General features: G+C 39.8%; 1 protein-coding gene across 1 annotated transcript in view; it reads right to left on the bottom strand.

Moving 5' to 3' along the window:
• Positions 1-14585, bottom strand: part of LOC119734407 (probable ATP-dependent RNA helicase DDX47) — a 29794-nt gene extending 15209 nt beyond the window's left edge. Inside the window, exons 1-8 of the mRNA XM_038207904.1 lie at positions 14442-14585; positions 13510-13603; positions 11919-12107; positions 11592-11663; positions 8778-8848; positions 8265-8384; positions 6094-6210; positions 3110-3256 (exon numbers count right to left, since the gene is read on the bottom strand). Of these exons, the coding sequence (XP_038063832.1) occupies positions 3110-3256; positions 6094-6210; positions 8265-8384; positions 8778-8848; positions 11592-11663; positions 11919-12107; positions 13510-13603; positions 14442-14531 (900 nt within the window). The 5' untranslated portion in view covers positions 14532-14585. The remainder of the gene's footprint in view (positions 1-3109; positions 3257-6093; positions 6211-8264; positions 8385-8777; positions 8849-11591; positions 11664-11918; positions 12108-13509; positions 13604-14441) is intronic.
• Between the last annotated feature and the right edge of the window lie 6693 nt (positions 14586-21278).

Below are 21278 nucleotides of genomic sequence, written 5' to 3'. Positions count from 1 at the left end.
GTCGGTTACTTGGGCCAGGCTCGAGTAACTTGAGAGGTAAATCGAACACTTGAGGAGTCACTTGAGAGGTAAATCGAACACTGTCTCGCGCTTGCATGAGTAAGCGCGGCCGCGGGGGAAGTAATCGAACACACTCACAAAAAGTGGGCCACCAAGAGATTACCATGGCGAGTCCATTTTTTCAAGGTAATTTGTTTTAGATTCGGGCATAGAGTTCTGCCTCCTTACAAAAAAAATACCATATTGATAAAAAGAAAAGGGCAAACATTTTACTCAAATCATACGCTAAAAATGAGAATATAAGATGAGTTAGTATTTTCTTCAGTTTTTCCTATACGTTGCTAGTTGAAAGTGGCTAGGACAAGACAAGACGAAAGATGATATCTTTTTTTTTTGGAGAAAATAACGGGCATCTTTTCTATGTGATACGTATGTAACGTGGACAGACAAACTGCAAGGAAAAGGGTGCTTAGGACAAATTCAATTTCTAATAGGCACTTTCATTCAACATTATCAACCCATTCACATCGCTATCAAGCGAAAATATTACAGTTTTTGCACTGGCTTCAAAGTTATGATGTGATTAGGGTTATGTACGAACAGGGACAGACATTTTGTGACAAATGTCCAGTCTGTTCGTACGTATAAATCCTGATTATAAAATATCAAATAATTCTTCACATTGACTCTGAGTTTTCTAGGTTTTGACTGATAGCATTCCTCCACTGTACATCTTCTTAAATAAGTCCACATTAGGGGATCATTAAATTTTATGCTTACTTTGTGACTTTATCTAAAATGTCTGTCCTTCGTTACATACGTACCACTTTTTAAATCAATATCCACCATATTTCCTAAATACAAAACCAGTTAAATAATTTGCAGGTGAGGATATTTGTTTAAAGCTTGCAATGTTTACAGCAAAAATTTGAGAGAACAAGATCGTAGTTTTATCATCAAAACTTAAAGGTCTTCTCAAATGTCACACTTTTGGGCCCATTTGTGTAGAATTGCCCACATACATGTACATGTGATGGACTTGTGATAGACTTACAATGACTTGTGATGGACTTGTGATGGACTTGCAATGACTTGTGATGGACTTGTGATAGACTTGCAATGACTTGTGATGGACTTGTGATGGACTTGTGATGGACTTGCAATGACTTGTGATGGACTTGTGATGGACTTGCAATGACTTGTGATGGACTTGTGAGGACTTGTGATAGACTTGTGATGGACTTGTGATGGACTTGTGACAGACTTGCAATGACTTGTGATGGACTTGTGATAGACTTGCAATGACTTGTGATGGACTTGTGATGGACTTGTGAGGACTTGTGATGACTTGTGATGGACTTGTGATGGACTTGTGATAGACTTGCAATGACTTGTGGTGGACTTGTGATGGACTTGTGATGGACTTGTGAGGACTTGTGATGGACTTGTGATGGACTTGTGATGGACTTGTGATGGACTTGCAATGACTTGTGGTGGACTTGTGATGGACTTGTGATAGACTTGTGATGGCCTTGTGAGGGACTTGTGACAGACTTGTGACAGACTTGTGATAAACTAGTGACGGACTTGTGTTGACTTTGTGATGGACTTGTAATAGACTAGTGACGGACTTGTGGTGGACTTGTGATGGCCTTGTGAGGGACTTGTGACAGACTTGTGACAGACTTGTGATAGACTAGTGACGGACTTGTGTTGACTTTGTGATGGACTTGTGATAGACTAGTGACGGACTTGTGATGGACTTGTGATGGACTTGTGACGGACTTGAAATTGACTGGCGATGATTTGTGATTGACATGTGATTGGCTGGTGATTGGCTTGTGATGGACTTGTGGAGGCATGCGAGGGACTTGTTAAGCCGGCCTCAGGTCAACCTGTGATTTGCTTGTGGCGCAACGGAACTGTCGGCATCAAGCAGGAAAGTAATGGTCAAGTCACAAAACTGAGAAATTGTGTGATTCTCTTGGAACATACGGCATCTCGAAACAAAACAATCACAGCCATGCTTAATTCACCCACGACGCTACTACGATTCCACGGCACAGACATTCATGTGACTTCTTAATCAATAGCGGTTAAAAGCGTGTTGATAACAGTCAAACGACCTTCCACGCCCACGTCTGTTCATTCGACCATTTATGCCGCACGCTGCTTGGCTGCACAATGAAATAAGATGATCTTGATGCGCGCACGACGTCGTAAATTAAACAAAGGTCGACAGCGATTGATTCCCGCCTGTTGGGAACACGCCGCAAAAGTTGAAATTGTTCTACTCTTGTGACTGTTGGTTTTCTTGTGCGGCGACTAAATCCGATCGTCGGAATATCGTCCCAGTTACACTCAGGTCGCAAAAAATTGGCGACTAAGTTGTTCCTGATGGTCGTAGATGAGGCGCAGCTTGATCCTGAAAAGTCAGTCGCTGACTGTTCTGCGTCGTCGCAAGGTTGACCCGAGGGCAGCTTAAGGACTAGTGAAGGACTAGACTACAAGACTGCCGCATGTCAACAAACTTCACTCTGGTTAAAGGTATAGTCCATCATTTGTACTTTGTGCATTTTGTTCGTTTGAAGCAACAAAAGTGCTCAGAATCTAAAAAAGGGTGCTGAACAACTAACCTGATGAAGTTTCAGATCAGCTTCAGCTGTATATTTCGAGAAAAACAGCGTTCTAGGATCTCGATTTCAAATCATAAGTTGCTGCATCATGTTTTGAATTGGGCCTGAATTCAGCGTCTGAGACACATTCTCGCTAGCCTACTGCAGCTATGCGATGTCGCGCACCGATCCGACCATACGAATTATAGCAGCCAAACGCGCGTGTGCGCCGTGTCAACGCTTGCACACGCTTCACCAAATAAGAAAACGAACTACTATACTAACGGACATTTCCAACGGTGCTTCTTAAGACGCACCGTTGGAGAAGGCCTTTTTTCGTTGATTTCTTCAAAATGACAGCTTGCCAGAAAGAGTAATTACACAGGCAGTTTAGTTCCCTTACTATCTTTCAACTAAGTATGTTTTTCAACAATAATTACTTATTGGATAGCTGCAAATGATGGACTCTGGCTTTAAGTTATGATTCAACATACCTGTGACATTTGCCCGTGCAATGGAATAGCCGTCATACCCAGGTTGCGCAACATGAGTGCCACTCGCTGTGTGTTGTTACATGTGCTGCAGAACACCATGAAGTTGTTGCCAGCCAACTCATTCAAGATGTACACTAAGTAGCAGTCCTAAAAATAAAAGAAACAATCCAAAAAAAAATGACAGGTATCTGGATGAAAATCAACGACACTTGTGTTTCACTGTGAAACAGAACATTTCAAGTAATTTGACAATCTATTCTAAAACAAGGCACTTCCTGGCTTTAAAAAAAGTATATAAACATTTAACTGTTACTACACTTTTTAGGCATCAATGTTAAAATTTACATTACTTTCAAATAAGAAATCACACAAAATTTTGGTAGATTTATTAGGTACTGTGACCAACAGCGTGAATTGTATGTTGAAAAGAAGTTAGGGGTGAGCATCGGAACCGGGTTCCGCCGAGTACCCGACCGCTGATGTCAGGAACCGGTTCCAGATTATGGAATCAAGTACCCGTGACCAACTTTACAAATTACTTAATAACTTCTCAGACAATAAAATGTGGGGAATTTTCAAAATGAAAACCAGGTTACATGTAAACCAAAAACAGATCTCACGTTTTTGGGCATTTTAACGTGCGACAGACGACGCTCACAGATGTTGCAGTTTACACTGTAAATCTAAAAAGCCCTTCAGGACTAGCGTTACCAGGTTGCAGTTTTTGTCACCTTCAGTTTTGACAAGACTGTCTTTTACATGTATCCAGGTGCCAATGCTTTACTTCAATAAGCCAGTTCGGTGTCCCAAAACAGTCTAATACACAGCAAGATTCGTCGATTTTTTTTTTCGGGATAACCGCGGCAGATAAATGCACACAAGGCGAAGGGGGACGTGGTAACCAAATCTGCATTCTGTGCAATTTTTTCGTGCAATCAAAAAGAGATGGAACTTTCGTTCACACACAAGTTTGGACACAGAGGACACCTAAAAACACTTCCCTGTCCAAAGGCTTTTTGCAAAATGTTGTACTTCAGAACACGATATCTCTTCAATTTTGCTGGTACCCCGATATACAATGAAATTTTAATCCCGAGAGAAAAAATCGGCAAATCTTGATGTGCACATGTGCAGTTGGAATACCGAACTCGATTACAGGGTACCTGGTTCCCGTAGTAACGGTAATGTGGGGTTTCCAACTTTTAAATTTTTTTGGGTGGAAGAGATTTGAAACCTTTATTCAAGAACAAAAGCTGCATTAGGCCAAAAAAAAAAGTCTCCGGTTTCTGGTATGGAGCTTGCCCCAAAAGTGGTGCGGCGACGCGGCTTTTTTTTTTTTTTTTACCTGTTTTTTTTGCTTCAAATGTCAAGGTGGAGGTATCCAGCAAATGGTGCCCGACTAAACTTAGTGCAAATATTATGTGAGACCAGAGAGGCCACATGAAGCTTATTCTCGATCATAACCCCATCTAAAAACACGTTAAAATTGTGCAGCAGCAGGTTTCCACTCAAACTAGTGAGTTTGGCTGTTTTGAGACATCATCTTTCATTGAAAAAAAAACTTTTTCATTTTGCCGACGCGCATGGCTACAGCGACGCCCGCGCATACCAGAAACCGGAGACTTTTTTTTTTGGCCTTATCAGCTTGAAAGGCAGGACCAGCAATCAAGCCAATTGGTGAAATTAGTCCGATGACTATCTTGTACTCAACTGAACTCCAACAGATATTCATACTGTTCACTGCAGAAAAGCAGACCATAAGGCCCAAAAAAAAGTCTCCGGTTTCTGGTATGCGCGCGCGTCGCCGTAGCCATGCGCGTCGGCAAAATGAACAAGTTTTTTTTTCAATGAAAGATGATGTCTCAAAACCGCCAAACTCACTGGTTTGACTGGAATTCTGCTGCTGCACAATTTTAACGTGTTTTTAGATGGGGTTATGGTCCAGAATAAGCTTTATGTGGCCTCTCTGGACTCCCAATCCCATATAAGCCTATTTGTACTAAGTTTAGTCGGGCACCATTTGCAGTCATCAGCCGACATTTGAAGAAAAAAAATCAGGTAAAAAAAAAAAAAAAGCTCCATACCAGAAACCGGAGACTTTGTTTTTTGGCCTAAAGAAAAGGTGCAGATTTAATTGGTACAGGATTTTTTTGTACATTTTAAAAATTCTATCGCACTTTGGTTTTTTGAGGAATTGGCTTTTTTGACAGATTCTTACACAATTGAAACCAACACAAGCAACAATCAACATTTTCACCGGCACATCTTTATAAAGTAAGACGCCAACCTAATCAGGATGTGATTAATTTGAAATTTTTCGGTTAGCATTTAAACGTTTAGTCAACACTTCAAAAAGACTGCCGTCTGTAACCCAGTATATATGCTGTGACTGCGGTTGCGTGTTTCCGTTACTTTGTATCTACACATGCATACACTTGAACCACCAGGTTATTTTTAAGTCTGTAGGCTAAATAAATGAAGAAGATTCGTCTGCAAGTGTTGTCGAATCAAGTGTCACCTTAAGAAATGTCCAGGCCTGAGGAAGATCGTTTATTTGTAATTTGTTTAGCTCCGATTTTTCTTTCAAACAAAAAACACCTTTTATTTTACGGAAATGGAAACTGCATATAAAATATGAAGAACTTTGCCATCACAAATTTCCCGAAAGCGGCAGCTTTCTGGAGCAACTAGTTTCCTGCAGGCTGCAAGAAAATTGTAAGAACCTCTCTCTCCCATACAAGATTTCTGGCTACACAACCCAAACGCCGCTTCATTCTTTATGCGAATGTGAAGTGAATTTGACGTCACGGAGGATTTGCTGCAAAATTCACCGGAGTTGAAATGTGTTCAACTGTTGTGAATTCGCAGCGCGAAAACCCGCCCGGACGTTACAAATTCGCGTTCGCGTACATGTTTTAGTGAAAATTGTCCTTCAAACTCATTTTATGGGATCCGTTCACAATTGATTGATACAACTGGCTTGCCTTGTACTTGGCTGGTATGAAGACGTAAAACTGCTGCAGTTTCTCCACCGTGTCATACTTGCTGGATACCTCCACCTTGACCGGCTCTTTCAATGACGCCCGTTGAAGTTTGGCAACCTGAGGAAAATGCAGGTCGTAAGGTACATATGATCATTTGTCATTTGTGCATTTTTTTTTCAAATTTACAAAACTACAATTACAAATTACAAAACTGCTCAGTCTTAGGAAGGGTGGATTACAACTAACCTGAAGAATTTAAAGTCAGAGTATATTATTTGTCATTTTTGCATTTTTTTTTTTTTTTCGTTTGAAGCAACAAAAGTGCTCAAAATCTAAAGAAGGGTGCTTAACAACTAACCTGATGAAGTTTTAGCTCAGCGAATGCTGTATATTCCGAGAAAACAATATTCTATGATCTCTATTTCAAATCAAAAGTTGCCGAGTCATGTTTTGAATTGCGCCCGAAATCAGACATGTTCTCATTCAGTCGAATGCAGCTATGCAATGTCACGGACTGAACCGACAAATTATGGCAACCGCGCACGCCTGTGCGTCGTGTCAACGCTTGTGCGCGCACCCATTCAAGGCTTCGCCGAATTAAAATCAAACTTCTAACGGAAATTTCCAAAAATGCATCACTTGAAGCATCTTTGGAAATTGCCTTCTTTTATTGTTTTCTCCAAAATGACAGCATGCCAGAACGAATAATTTCACAGGGAGTTTAGTGCCATTACTATCTTTAAACCAAGTAAGTTATTTAAAGGGAAAATACAACATTTGCAAGCATCGAAAAATAAAACTACCGAGTTTTTATGAAATACCTTACAGGATGTTGGTAAATGATAGTCTAAAGCATCCTGTAAAATTATGGCACCTGGTGTGAGGTCATTTTCAAGTAAATGGTATTTTTGTATACATTTCCAGCGCTGGTCGGCCGACCACCGTTGGAAAAACGTAACTATTTTTCAACTGCTGCTCCAAATTAACCAATTTTTTTCAGTCCAAATTTTGTTTGCTATTGGTTACATGTTCATGAATGGGAGCAGGCCAGCTAGACTGGTTCCCTTACCGTACAATTTTCCGACATCTATAAATTGATCCATTTCATTATCAGTGGAGTCAGGGAACCAGACTACTTGGACATTTTTGTTTTTCTTGGTTTTTACAGCATCTTCGAGCACAAAACTTCAAACATGTCAGTGCAACAATAATTTCATCTATTATACTAACCCCTCAAAAAGTGCATTTCTAAAAATTAAAGCAAAAGCCAATGATGTACATTCCCTTTAACAATAATTTTGTCAGTCACTTTTTGGATAGCTGCAAATGATCTACATGTACTCTACCTTTAAGCTTAATTGATTATAACATTTTGAGAAAACAGCGAATGAGGGCGCTATTTTTTAGTATATTGAAACCACATTCCATGATTGTTTTCTTCCAAATTCGGTACTAACCTTGGCCCAATTTCACGGCGCTGCTAAGCACAAAAATTTGCTGAGCACAAAAAAAGTCTGGTTTATAAAAGCAGGTTACCAGCCAAAACTGTGATTTTCACGCTACAGCATACAACAGCTCAATGCTAATCACGAGCAATATACATCACGTGGAGTTTTGGCTGGTGACCTGCTTTTATAAGCCATACTTTTTTGTGCCAAGCAAATTGTTTGTGCTTAGCAGCACCGTGAAATTGGTCCCTGATCTTCACTTTGAGCAACTGATCTTGACTTGAATGTATAACATGGAAGCAATGAAAAGGCATTACATGTGCACTGAATTGAGTATTTCAAAGAAACAAGAGAATGGTTTTCAAATAGACAAACACGTAGGTGCTCAAAGAAACATGTTAAGAAATCACCAAAAATGGGCAAGGATCAGCTCAATTGATTTAACACCGTATTCTCAACATTTGCAGTCTCAAACTCCACACTGTACACATTTGTTATTGAAAATCTGATTTTAAACCATGACTATAGACCATTATCATGTTGTGGCCATCTTGATTTTTTTTCCCATTCAAATCAACATAACCAAAGCGAGGCTGGAAGGAAAAATAGTCTGGTTCCTTTCTGCACAAAAAACATTATCATTCCGTACTGTTATTGGATACGGGGAACATGACTGAAATGATGGCAGCATGAAAAAGGTCTATTGGCCTAGTTTTGCAGTACCTTTTTAGTCATAGTTGCAGAGTAGAGATACGTGTTCCTCTCCTTGGGAATGACTTTCAGGATCTTATCCAGCTCGGCTTCAAAATCCATATTCAAGATGCGATCAGCCTCATCCATTACCTGCCAAAATAAAAAAAAAACCAAACTGCTCAACACTTTGTCGTGTCCGTGCAACAAGGTCTATCTCCTAAAATGGCGTGCGATGTCATGTACGTGAAATGCGAGTTTTCAGTATCAAAAGGTCGTATCTCGCTTAAAATAACCCGGATGTACACACAAAGTCAAAGGACGCTGCGATATGCCAGATACAACCATGTTGCACGGAGCGTATTCCCACGAGATGCGAATTTGTTGCAGTATCAAGTTACGACCTTGTTGCACTGACGCGAAGATTTCATCTTCTCCATTTTGCACAAACAGGGTTTGGGCTCGAAGTAAACTTGGTAAGACAAGAGTGGTATGCTCTCACAGTTCTAAGTTCCGAAGAACACTTTACACTGAAATCGAACTCACCAGGTATTTTAAGGCTCGAAGGCTGAAACCTTTGGTGTTTTCCAAGTGATCAACAAGACGGCCCGGGGTAGCTAAGGAAGAAACCAACAAAATAAAGCAAAACTTCATGACAACATCACTTATCATCGAATATGTTAATCATCCACTTACATGTACGGCTGGAAAGTAAAGTCTACGTGCTATCCATGCGCTTTTGTTCCACGGGTATACAAAGTCCTTCTGATTTGAGGCGCGCCATCGCACCCCTACGCCATCGCACGCCTAAAAAGCTTCCCAAGAATACCTGAATCCCGCTACACCCCACACCTCGGCATACATTTATGGACAAATCAATATAAAATTTGGTAAGAACTGGGCAATAGATAACCCCTTTCTGTGAGCTCTTGAAATGGCTTCACTGTAAACCAAGATGAATATTATAAAAAAAAAATACCAGATTGTTCAGTGCCAGCTTCCAACACAGAATCACACGCCTAGAAAAATTACACGCCTAGAAAAATCACACGCCTAGAAAAATTACACGCCTAGAAAAATCACACGCCTAGAAAAATCACACGCCTAGAAAAATCACACGCCTAGAAAAATCCAGGTGTGCCTTTTTCCACACGCCTGTGACATTCAAATCGGAAGGACTGTGTATACACAAGGGCGGATCCGGGGGGGGGGGGGGGGGGGGGGGGGGGCCAAAGGGGGCCATGCCCTCACCCCCAAAAAAACGAAACCAATTGGTTTTTTTTATGTGACGTCGCACTAAAGGCAGGCAATGAGTACACCACCATCTTTTCCTCAAAAAACATTGGCTAAAGTGGTCAGAAATTGCCTCAGATCGCACCACAGAGCATCGAGAATCCAAAACAATTTTGGGGCCCTTAAGCGGGCCCCGAACCCCACGCCGTAATTTTTTGACCCACTTTTTGGGAGACACACATTTTTTTTTTGGCCCCCCCCCTCCCAAATTGTGTTCTGGATCCGCCCTTGTGTATACACTTGGATTAACCTTTCAGTGCATTCACTGTTACAGCATTAAAACAACAACAAAACCACCTCAACGGTGTCTGCTGAATGCACATGGTCTATGTAAGATTCAAATAAGGTACATGCACTAGAAAATCTGAGTTCCCATTTTGGGGCCCTCTCAATTCACTACACACAAACTTAAAATATTAGGTGAGTAAAAAAATAACGAAACCCAAATGTCGGGACCATTGTTTAGGTGAAGTTCTGCAAGTAGCACTTTGAAAATCTAGCATATGAAAGCCCAACTCATAAGCTTTCTTTCAGTACAAGAATCATTCAAATCACTCATGTAATTTTCAAGTTACACAATTTCAAACATAACCACCGTTTAAAAAATCTGCCCACGGATCACAAAAAGGTAAGTGTTCTTTCAGCAAACAAAAACAAATCACACGGGGATGTGTGTGAATTGTTTTTGTTTTGCTGAAAGAACGCGCACCTTTTTTGTGATCCGTGGACTGAACTTAATAACGGCGGTTGTGTTTAAAATTCCATTACTTGAAAAGTACTTGAGTGATTTCAATGATTCTTGTACTAAAAGAAAGCTTATGAATTGGGCTTTCATATCCTAGATTTAGAGAGTGCTACATGCAGAACTTCACTGAAACAATAGTCCCGACATTTGGGTTTCATTTTTTTTAAACTCACCCTGTACAATTACACTTGAACAACAGAAAAGTAAAGACACAGGTAATTAGGGCCCGTGTCAATTTTAATCCGGCAAGATTTTTTGACAAGTTGCGGACATGTAAGTTGCAGGATTCTGAACAACTTCCCCTGCAATCTTCCCGCAATGAAGTCATCAGTATCGGTGAGTCAAGCAGTTGCAAGTGAAAATATCTCGGAACATGTTCGGAACAAATGCAGAGCTTCTTCCGGACGAAGCGACTGATTTTATCCAGAAGTTGTCCCTGCTATTTTAATTGAGACCGGCCCCTAACATCTCTAACAGAGTAAAAAGAGCAATATACATTTTGTAAACCCTGGTATTTTGCGTAAACTTTCACACTGCCCAGGATAACTGTTTGTTTTCAATGCAAAAGAGCCGAAGACGCAAAAGGCCCAAAATCCTTGTTATATTGTCTCACAAAGAATAGTACCCACTGAACTTAAGCTTAAATTTATTTTCTTTACACCTATAGGATTTGGAGTGCTATTGATGACCGTATCAGTTGAAAAGGAAAAATAAGAAATGCAGGTGATTTCATTGGCCTTTAAAGGGAATGTACATCATTGGCTTTTGCTGTAATTTTCAGAAATGAACTATTTGAGGGGTTAGTATAATTGATCAAATATTGTTACACTGACATTTTTAAAGTTTTGTGTTAGAAAAAGTTTGAAAAACCAAGAAAAACAAAAATGTTCAAGTAGTCTGGTTCCCTGACTCCACAAAAGATAAAATGGCTCAATTTATAGATGATGGAAAATTGTAAGGCAAGGGAACCAGTCTAGCTGGCCTGCACCCGTTCATGAACATGTAACCAATAGCAAACAAAATTTGGACTGAAAAATGGTAAATTTGGAGCAGCAGTTGAAAAGTAGTTAGGTTTTTCCAACGCTGGTCGGCCGACCACCGTTGGAAATGTATACAAAAATACCATTTTCTTGAAAATGACTTCACATCAGGTGCCATAATTTTACAAGATGCTTGAGACTGTCATTTACCAACATTCTAGTAGGGTATTTCGTAAAAACTTGGTAGTTTTGTTTTTCGATGTTTGCAAATGTTGTATATTCCCTTTAATTGTAATGTTTTATTTCAAAGGTACATGAAATTGAAGTGAAGTTCGGACCTACCTACTATGACATGTGGCTTCTTGGCCAGTTGTAGAGCTTGCGTCATCATGTCAATGCCTCCAATAACCACAGCTGCAATCAGTCAAAAAAACCAATTTGGTTTTAAAGGTAGTATATCATTTGTCATGTTGTGCATTTTGTTTGTTTGAAGCAACAAAAGTGCTAAAAATCTAAAGACGGGTGCCTAACAACTAACCTAATGAAGTCTTAGCTTTGTGAATGCCATACATTCTGAGAAAACAATATTCTAAGATCTCGGTTTCAACTCCAAAGTTGCAGTGTCATGTTTTGAATTGCGCCCCAAATCATTTTTGGTCCTTATCGTACCGCAAGTGACACCTATGCCGGATCCCAGAGCTTCAAACTGCTCCGATATCTGGAAGGCGAGTTCCCGCGTTGGCGTGAGCACTAAGGCAAAGAGTCTCTGGGGTCTCTCCAGCAACGCTTGCAGGATCGGGATGGCGAAGGCCCCGGTCTTACCGGAACCTGTCTCCGCCAAGCCAATGATATCACGCCCTGTAATTTCAAACAATAATAATAATACATGTAATAGTGGATATTTACAAAGCGCACGTATCCACCAGGACTGGTGCTCAAGGCGCTGCATCATTATTACCCCTGCTCATTGGGCACATCATGAAACATTCCAAATACCATCTCAGCTCCCTGGGGAGTATACAGCTCGATGCAGCCTGTTAGCGGCAAGGAAGCTAATTCAATCACAATAACCATCTCTGCCCTCACAGGTACCCATTTACTCCTGGGTGGAGAGAAGCAATGAGTGACAAAGTGCCTTGCCCAAGGGCACACGCACCAAACAGAAAATCTATTACATCAAGTCGTGGTGATCAAAAACTGCGTAGGCAACTTAGCAGAAAAATTTACACCCTGCAAATAAACTACGAAAGGGCACAGCTACTCTTTCAATTTTGTTTTCTGTTTGCAAAGGGCTAGCTACTATATCTGGGTCATTCTATGAGTTGAGAGTCCAAAGTGGGACACTTGTTTTTTTCCGTGTTGCCGTGTCACTTTGTAATTTAATCAATAATAATAATACTAATAAATATTAATGCTCTATTTATTATTAATTTGACAATTCAAGTATCATTAAGAATGACTACAACTTTTTCTTTTTTTGTATTTGTTGGGTAGGTAGTTAGCTATTCATAATCACTCTTTGACTGTATTAACACAACCTTCCAAAACCTCAAAAATCCTCTCTGCAAAATGTGTTCAGGTCTAAAGCCTGAACCTTGTGTCATTCATGCTCAGCCGTGCATAAATATAGGCTTAGATTATACTTGGAATCCTACGCACTGCTCCAGGATGTCAGTGGCCCTGCCTCAACATACTGACAGTGATTGCTGAAGGATTTTGCAGGATTGAGGCAGTGGTTACCCCTCTATGGCCAACTTCAAGAAATAACGGATGATTTTAAAGGATTGAAGCTGTGTGCTATTTTTTACATGGTGGCAGTTGGAGGATTTTGCAGGATTGAGGTTGCATCCCAGCAAAAATGCCTAGGTACTACTTGGTACTTGGTTGGTGGTTCTCCGAAATATTCCATCCTGGGAATTTAAACTGGACGTGTGGCACCAGGGTTTACAAGGTGCTGCGGCCACTGCCAGAAACACCGGGGCGAACCCCTTCTCTTAGCGACAAGTGTTACTGGGTTCTTTAACGTGCATTACACAACACACGGGACCTACGGCTTTACGTCTCATCCGAAGGACGAAGCAATAGTGGTAAAGTGCCTTGCTCAAGAGCACAAGCCCCATGTTCCCACGGCCACCATTAGACCACAGTACCCCACAGGGAGTCAGGGTCAAGGAGTGTATCAGATCTATAAGCTCACAGCTGAGAAAAATAACAGGGACAGGGAAGAAACCTTTTTAATAAAAACTATAATGAAACCAACCTTTCAGACTGAGTGGAAGAGACTCTCGCTGTATTTTGGTTGGGGTCTTCCATTTCAGACGTTCACATGCTTCACACAGCACATCTACTACGCCCTGCAAAGAAAACAAGTGTCAAAACATTAGCACCAACATATATCCTTGTCATGTGTGCGAATCCACTGCCTTGTTGCGAGTTGGTCATTATGACTGTGTGTGCGCATGCATCGATGTTAGATCGCAGTGGCTATTGTTACGGCAGCCGTAACGCATTTCCCATTTTCTATCGTTACGGTAGACTGCAACTTTTATAAAAACATGACAAGAAAATATAAAAAAGGGAAAAAAGTGAATTTGAACGTTATGAAATTCAGACTTTATTTCCTTTAAAAAAAAATCCTCCAAAGCTTCAGGTTAGAAAAGGAAAAAAATTTGAGTGCAAAACTGAGATTCGAACCCACAACCTCGTGGTGCAAAATCCTACCCTCTACCGCCTGAGCTGACGCACTGCTCGCTAAACCATGTGGAAACAAATAATTACATACCTGCGTGCGTATCAAAAAAGTATCGTAGAGGGCGCTAAACAACGACTGCCGTAACGATAGCCACTTCGATGTTAGATACGTTCTCTGATATTCGTCATGCTCGTCTCTCAGAGATCACCATATCCAATTTCCAAAACAATTCCCCCCTTTTTTTTCCGTACCTTTTTACTTTGTTGGTGTTTTGAAGAAGTAAACAATGCTGTGGGGTAAGTCGTCTATGGGGCCGGCTCCGCTACTCGCTAGGGAGTAGGGGTATGGTACGGCTCTAGCATGTCTAGTGTGGCAACTTCAATTGTGGCAACTTCAATTGTCCGGAAACTAGGCCACACGATACTTCATGACAACTTGAAGTATAATCATTTTTAATAACACAACTTTTTATAGCAAAGATAGAATAACGTTTTCCTTACTAGTGATGCAAAGGTGCTCTCTTCTTCAGTTTCTGTGTGGTCCTCCTCGTCAACTTTCGTTTCACTCGTTTTACTCGTGGGGGCTGCCATTTTGGATTTTAATATTGCGCAAGAAACGGCGTGGATTTTCCAACAGAGGGCGCGCTACACAAATAGCGGTCACTACCGTAAAAAAATCAAAGCCAATCACAATCTGCCCGGGTTCTGATTGAACAAAAATAAAGCACTCTTTGTGGAGACGATAACTCACGAAAAAATATTGCCAAAAACATATTGCACTGAATTGAAATTACGCCCGCTGTTAAGTCATGATATGTGACACGACAGGTTTAAAAATTGACGGCAACTGTGGAAGAATATATTTAATATGATTTACAGAAAAAAACAACATATTAATCTCGAAAATCCAAATTCAAGTCTCCTTTAATTGAACAAAAATAAAACACTCTTTGTGGAGACGATAACTCTCGAAAAAGACACTGCATTGAGTTGAAATTTCGTCCAATGATTGGTCGTGTTATGTAACATGACAGGTTCAAAAATTGATGGCAACTGTTGAAGAATAAATTTAATATGATTTTTAAAAAATACCGAGTGCTAAGCACGAAAATTTCAATCCGAATTCAAGTCACTTTAAACTGAACAAAAATAAAACACTCTTTGTGGAGACGATATACTCTCGAAAAACACATTGCATTGAGTTGAAATTTCGTCCAATGATTGGTCGTGTTATATGGCACGATAGCTTTAAAAAACAATAGCACAATAACTGTTAAAAAAAAACCAAATTAATACAACAAAAACAAAAACTATAAAGGCAATCAATTTTGCTAACAGCAATTTCTTCCAAAAGAGGGCGCGCTTCACAAATAGTGGTCACCACCGTGAAAACGTTTGTCAACGCGGATCGCGATCAGTGCAATGTGTATTTTCGTGAGCTGTCCCCATAAAAGTATGTTTATTTTTGTTCAGTTATTGGACGCAATTTTAATTCAATGTAATTTGGTTTTCTTGAGTTATCATCTCCACAAAGAGTGCTTTATTCATGTTCAATTAAAAAGTGACTTGAAGTTGAATTCAGATTGAATTTTCCGCGATTTGTACACTGTATTTCTTTAAATCATATAAAATTTATTCTTCAATTGTTCTCGTCGATATCGAACAATTATTGGACGAAATTTCAATTCAGTGCAATGTGTTTTTCTTGAGTTATCATCTCCAAAACTGTGTGGTATTTTTGTTCACTTAATGCCGACTTCGTTTGGGCAGATCGTGATCCGCGTTGCTTTACGGTGATGACCACTATTTGTGTAGCGCGCCCTCTATTGGAAGAGGTTGATGTTGGTAAAATGTACGGGAGTGCCCTTACGGTAGCAGACCAGTAAATAAACTTCCATAGACCCCAATGGTAAATGCTCCCACTTCAATAATTCGGGAAAAATACTCACAACTCTCCAAAGTGTTCGAGACACACATCAAATTAAAGCTTATTTCATCATCTTTCATTTTCTTTTCAATTTTCGGGGATGACTTTTAGGAGAAATTTCCATCTGAAGATGATCACCCCTGAAAATAGTCCTGAAGCCCTTCGCCATTTTGAAAAACGATGCCTACACTCCATTGCAAAATAGAGCGCTTTTAGGGTCCAAATTACATCAAAATTACACAGAACTGCAAGCTCCCAGTCCTGTGCACGGCTTCCACCCATATTTTTTACAATCCCTCAAGTTCATGGCCCACAGCATGCTCAAATACCGAAGATTTTGAGGGCATGCAAATCGTGATTTGGCCGGCGCAGGCAATTTCGGACCGATTTACTGGTCTGCACCCTATAGAGAAGCGACGTTTTGAATAATTTCCCCAAACCACTTGTATGGCACGAGGAAGGATGGATGACTCATATTTCATCAAAAAATTGCAAGAAAAAAAAATCTCTGACTGCGATTTCTGGCCTGAAAACAAGCCCTCTGTTTGCGGCTACCTTACTGCAGGGCGCCCTCAACGGGCGTTAATTGAGTTTTTGCTCCTTCCGACCCCAAATTACACCCCCCCCCCCTTGTTCGCTCGAAATTGCTGTGATCGGACGACGGTCCATCGGCCCTATTCAGATTTTGGGCGCATTTGTTGTGGAACCGCCATTGGTGACCTCTTTTGAAACGCTGCCCCCCCCCCCCCCAGGTTCCGCCCCCCTGAAAAAAAACACTCCGCAAACATTTGACAACAAACTATGGAAGGCGCCATTTTGAAACTATAGAGAAGCGAGGTTTTGAAAAATTTCCCCAAACCACTTGTACGGCACGAGGAAGGATGGATGACTCATATTTCATCAAAAAATTGCAAGAAAAAAATCTCTGACTGCGATTTCTGGCCTGAAAACAAGCCCTCTGTTTGCGGCTACCTTACTGCAGGGCGCCCTCAACGGGCGTTAATTGAGTTTTTGCTCCTTCCGACCCCAAATTACACCCCCCCCCCTTGTTCGCTCGAAATTGCTGTGATCGGACGACGGTCCATCGGCCCTATTCAGATTTTGGGCGCATTTGTTGTGGAACCGCCATTGGTGACCTCTTTTGAAACGCTGCCCCCCCCCCCAGGTTCCGCCCCCCTGAAAAAAAACACTCCGCAAACATTTGACAACAAACTATGGAAGGCGCCATTTTGAAACTATAGGTAGCAGACCAGTAAATAAAATTCCATAGACCCCAATGGTAAATGCTCCCACTTCAATAATTCGGGAAAAATACTCACAACTCTCCAAAGTGTTCGAGACACACATCAAATTAAAGCTTATTTCATCATCTTTCATTTTCTTTTCAATTTTTGGAGGTCAACTGATGACTTTTAGGAGAAATTTCCATCTGAAGATGATCACCCCTGAAAATAGTCCTGAAGCCAATCGCCATTTTGAAAAACGATGCCTACACTCCATTGCAAAATAGAGCGCTTTTAGGGTCCAAATTACATCAAAATTACACAGAACTGCAAGCTCCCAGTCCTGTGCACGGTTTCCACCCATATTTTTTACAATCCCTCAAGTTCATGGCCCACAGCATGCTCAAATACCGAAGATTTTGAGGGCATGCAAATCGTGATTTGGCCGGCGCAGGCAATTTCGGACCGATTTACTGGTCTGCACCCTTACACACTGAAGTTTTTGATTTTGGTGTGTTCATTTTTTTCTTCAACGGTCAATTATAGGACGCAATTTGAATTCAATGCAATTTGGTTTTCTTGATTTATCATCTCCACAAAGAGTGCTTTATTCATGTTCAATTAAAAAGTGACTTGAATTCAGATTGAATTTTTCGCGATTTGTACACTGTATTTCTTTAAATCATATTACATTTATTGTTCAAGTGTTCTCGTCGATTTTCAAACTGGATGTGTCCCATATCTCGAACAATTATTGGACGAAATTTCAATTCAGTGCAATGTGTTTTTCTTGATTTATCGTCTCCACAAAGAGTGCCTTATTCGAGTTCAATTAAAAAGTGACTTGAATTCAGATTGAATTTTTCGCGATATGTACACTGGTTTTCTTTAAATCATATTAAATTTATTCTTCAAGTGTTCTCGTCGATTTTCAAACTGGTTGTGCCCCATATCTCGAACAATTATTGGACGAAATTTCAATTCAGTGCAATGTGTTTTTCTTGAGTTATCTCCACAAACTGTGTGCTATTTTTGTTCACTTAATGCCGACTTCGTTTGGGCAGATCGTGATCCGCGTTGCTTTATGGTGGTGACCACTATTTGTGTAGCGCGCCCTCTATTGGAAGAAATTGATGTTGGTAAAATGTACGGGAGTGACCTTACACACTGTAGTTTTTGTTTTTGTTGTGTTCATTTTTTTCTTCAACGGTTTTTGTTGATTTTTCAAACATTTCATGGCCCATATCTTGACCAATTATTGGACGCAATATTAATTCAATGCAATTTGGTTTTCTTGATTTATCGTCTCCACAAAGAGTGCTTTATTCATGTTCAATTAAAAAGTGACTTGAATTCAGATTGAATTTTTCGCGATTTATACACTGGTTTTCTTTAAATCATATTAAATTTATTCTTCAAGTGTTCTCGTCGATTTTCAAACTGGTTGTGTCCCATATCTCGAAAAATTACTGGACGAAATTTCAATTCAGTGCAATGTGTTTTTCTTGAGTTATCATCTCCACAAACTGTGTGCTATTTTTGTTCACTTAATGCCGACTTCGTTTGGGCAGATCGTGATCCGCGTTGCTTGACGGTGGTGACCACTATTTGTGTAGCGCGCCCTCTATTGGACGAAATTGATGTTGGTAAAATGTACGGGAGTGCCCTTACACACTGTAGTTTTTGTTTTTGTTGTGTTCATTTTTATCTGCAACGGTTTTGTTGATTTTGAAAACTATTGTGTCGTACATCACGATCAATTATAGGACGCAATTTGAATTCAATGCAATTTCGTTTTCTTGATATATCGTCTTCACAAAGAGTGCCTTATTCATGTTAAAAAAAAAAAATTGACTTGAATTCAGATTGAATTTTCGCGATTTGTACACTGTATTTCTTTAAGTCATAATAAATTTATTCTTCAAGTGTTCTCGTCGATTTTCAAACTGGTTGTGTCCCATATCTCGAACAATTATTGGACGAAATATCAATTCAGTGCAATGTGTTTTTCTTGAGTTATCATCTCCACAAACTGTAGTTTATTTTGTTCACTTAATGCCGACTTCGTTTGGGCAGATCGTGATCCGCGCTGCTTGGTGGTGACCACTATTTGTGTAGCGCGCCCTCTATTGGAAGAAATTGATGTTGGTAAAATGTACGGGAGTGCCCTTACACACTGTAGTTTTTGTTTTTGTTGTGTTCATTTTTATCTGCAACGGTTTTTGTTGATTTTTTTAACTAATGTGTCGTACATCACGATCAATTATAGGGCGCAATTTGAATTCAATGCAACTTAGTTCTTGATTGATCGTCTCCACAAAGAGTGCTTTATTCATGTTCAATTAAAAAGTGACTTGAATTCAGATTGAATTTTTCGCGATTTGTACATATACACTGTACTTCTTTAAATCATATATTCTTCAAGACTTCACGTCGATTTTCAAACTGGTTGTCTCCCATATCTCGAACAATTATTGGACGAAATTTCAATTCAGTGCAATGTGTTTTTCTTGAGTTATCTCCACAAACTGTGTGCTATTTTTGTTCACTTAATGCCGACTTCGTTTGGGCAGATCGTGATCCGCGTTGCTTTACGGTGGTGACCACTATTTGTGTAGCGCGCCCTCTATTGGAAGAAATTGATGTTGGTAAAATGTACGGGAGTGCCCTTACACACTGTAGTTTTTGTTTTTGTTGTGTTCGTTTTTTTCTTCAACGGTTTTTGTTGATTTTTCAAACATTTCATGGCCCATATCTTGACCAATTATTGGACGCAATATTAATTCAATGCAATTTGGTTTTCTTGATTTATCGTCTCCACAAAGAGTGCTTTATTCATGTTCAATTAAAAAGTGACTTGAATTCAGATTGAATTTTTCGCGATTTATACACTGTACTTCTTTAAATCATATTACATTTATTCTTCAAGTGTTCTCGTCGATTTTCAAACTGGTTGTGTCCCATATCTCGTACAATTATTGGACGAAACTTCAATTCAGTGCAATGTGTTTTTCTTGAGTTATCATCTCCACAAACTGTGTGCTATTTTTGTTCCCTTAATGCCGACTTCGTTTGGGCAGATCGTGATCCGCGTTGCTTTACGGTGGTGACCACTATTTGTGTAGCGCGCCCTCTATTGGAAGAAATTGATGGTGGTAAAATGTACGGGAGTGCCCTTACACACTGTAGTTTTTGTTTTTGTTGTGTTCATTTTTTTCTTCAACGGTTTTTGTTGATTTTTTTAACTAATGTGTCGTACATCGCGATCAATTATAGGGCGCAATTTAAATTCAATGCAACTTAGTTCTTGATTGATCGTCTCCACAAAGAGTGCTTTATTCATGTTCAATTAAAAAGTGACTTGAATTCAGATTGAATTTTTCGCGATTTGTACATATACACTGTACTTCTTTAAATCATATATTCTTCAAGACTTCACGTCGATTTTCAAACTGGTTGTCTCCCATATCTCGAACAGTTATTGGCCGAAATTACAATTCAGTGCAATGTGTTTTTCTTGAGTTATCATCTCCACAAACTGTGTGGTATTTTTGTTCACTTTAATGCCGACTTCGTTTGCGCAGATCGTGATCCGCGTTGCTTTACGGTGGTGACCACTATTTGTGTAGCGCGCCCTCTATTGGAAGAAATTGATGTTGGTAAAATGTACGGGAGTGCCCTTACACACTGTAGTTTTTGTTTTTGTTGTGTTCATTTTTTTCTTCAACGGTTTTTGGTGATTTTTTTAACTAATGTGTCGTACATCACGATCAATTATAGGACGCCATTTCAATTCAATGCAATTTGGTTTTCTTGATTTATCGTCTCCACAAAGAGTGCTTTATTCATGTTCAATTAAAAAGTGACTTGAATTCAGATTGATTTTTTTTGCGATTTGTACACTGTATTCCTTTAAATCACATTAAATTTATTCTGCAATGGTTCCCGTCGATTTTCAAACATTTTATGGCCCATATCTTGACCATTTATTGGACAGAATTTCAATTCAATGCATTTATGTTTTCTTGATTTATCGTCTCCACAACGAGTGCTTTATTCATGTTCAATTAAAAAGTGACTTGAATTTTTCGCGATTTGTTCATTGTATTTCTTTAAATCATATTTAATTCATTAAGTACATATTAAGTACAAGTGTTCTCGTCGATTTTCAAACTGGTCGTGTCCCAT

This window comes from Patiria miniata, unplaced genomic scaffold, assembly GCF_015706575.1.
Source record: "Patiria miniata isolate m_02_andy unplaced genomic scaffold, ASM1570657v1 HiC_scaffold_27, whole genome shotgun sequence".
Classification (NCBI taxonomy): Eukaryota; Metazoa; Echinodermata; class Asteroidea; order Valvatida; family Asterinidae; genus Patiria; species Patiria miniata.
Note: the sequence above shows the minus strand (reverse complement) of the source record. Positions and strands in the feature narration are given on the sequence as shown.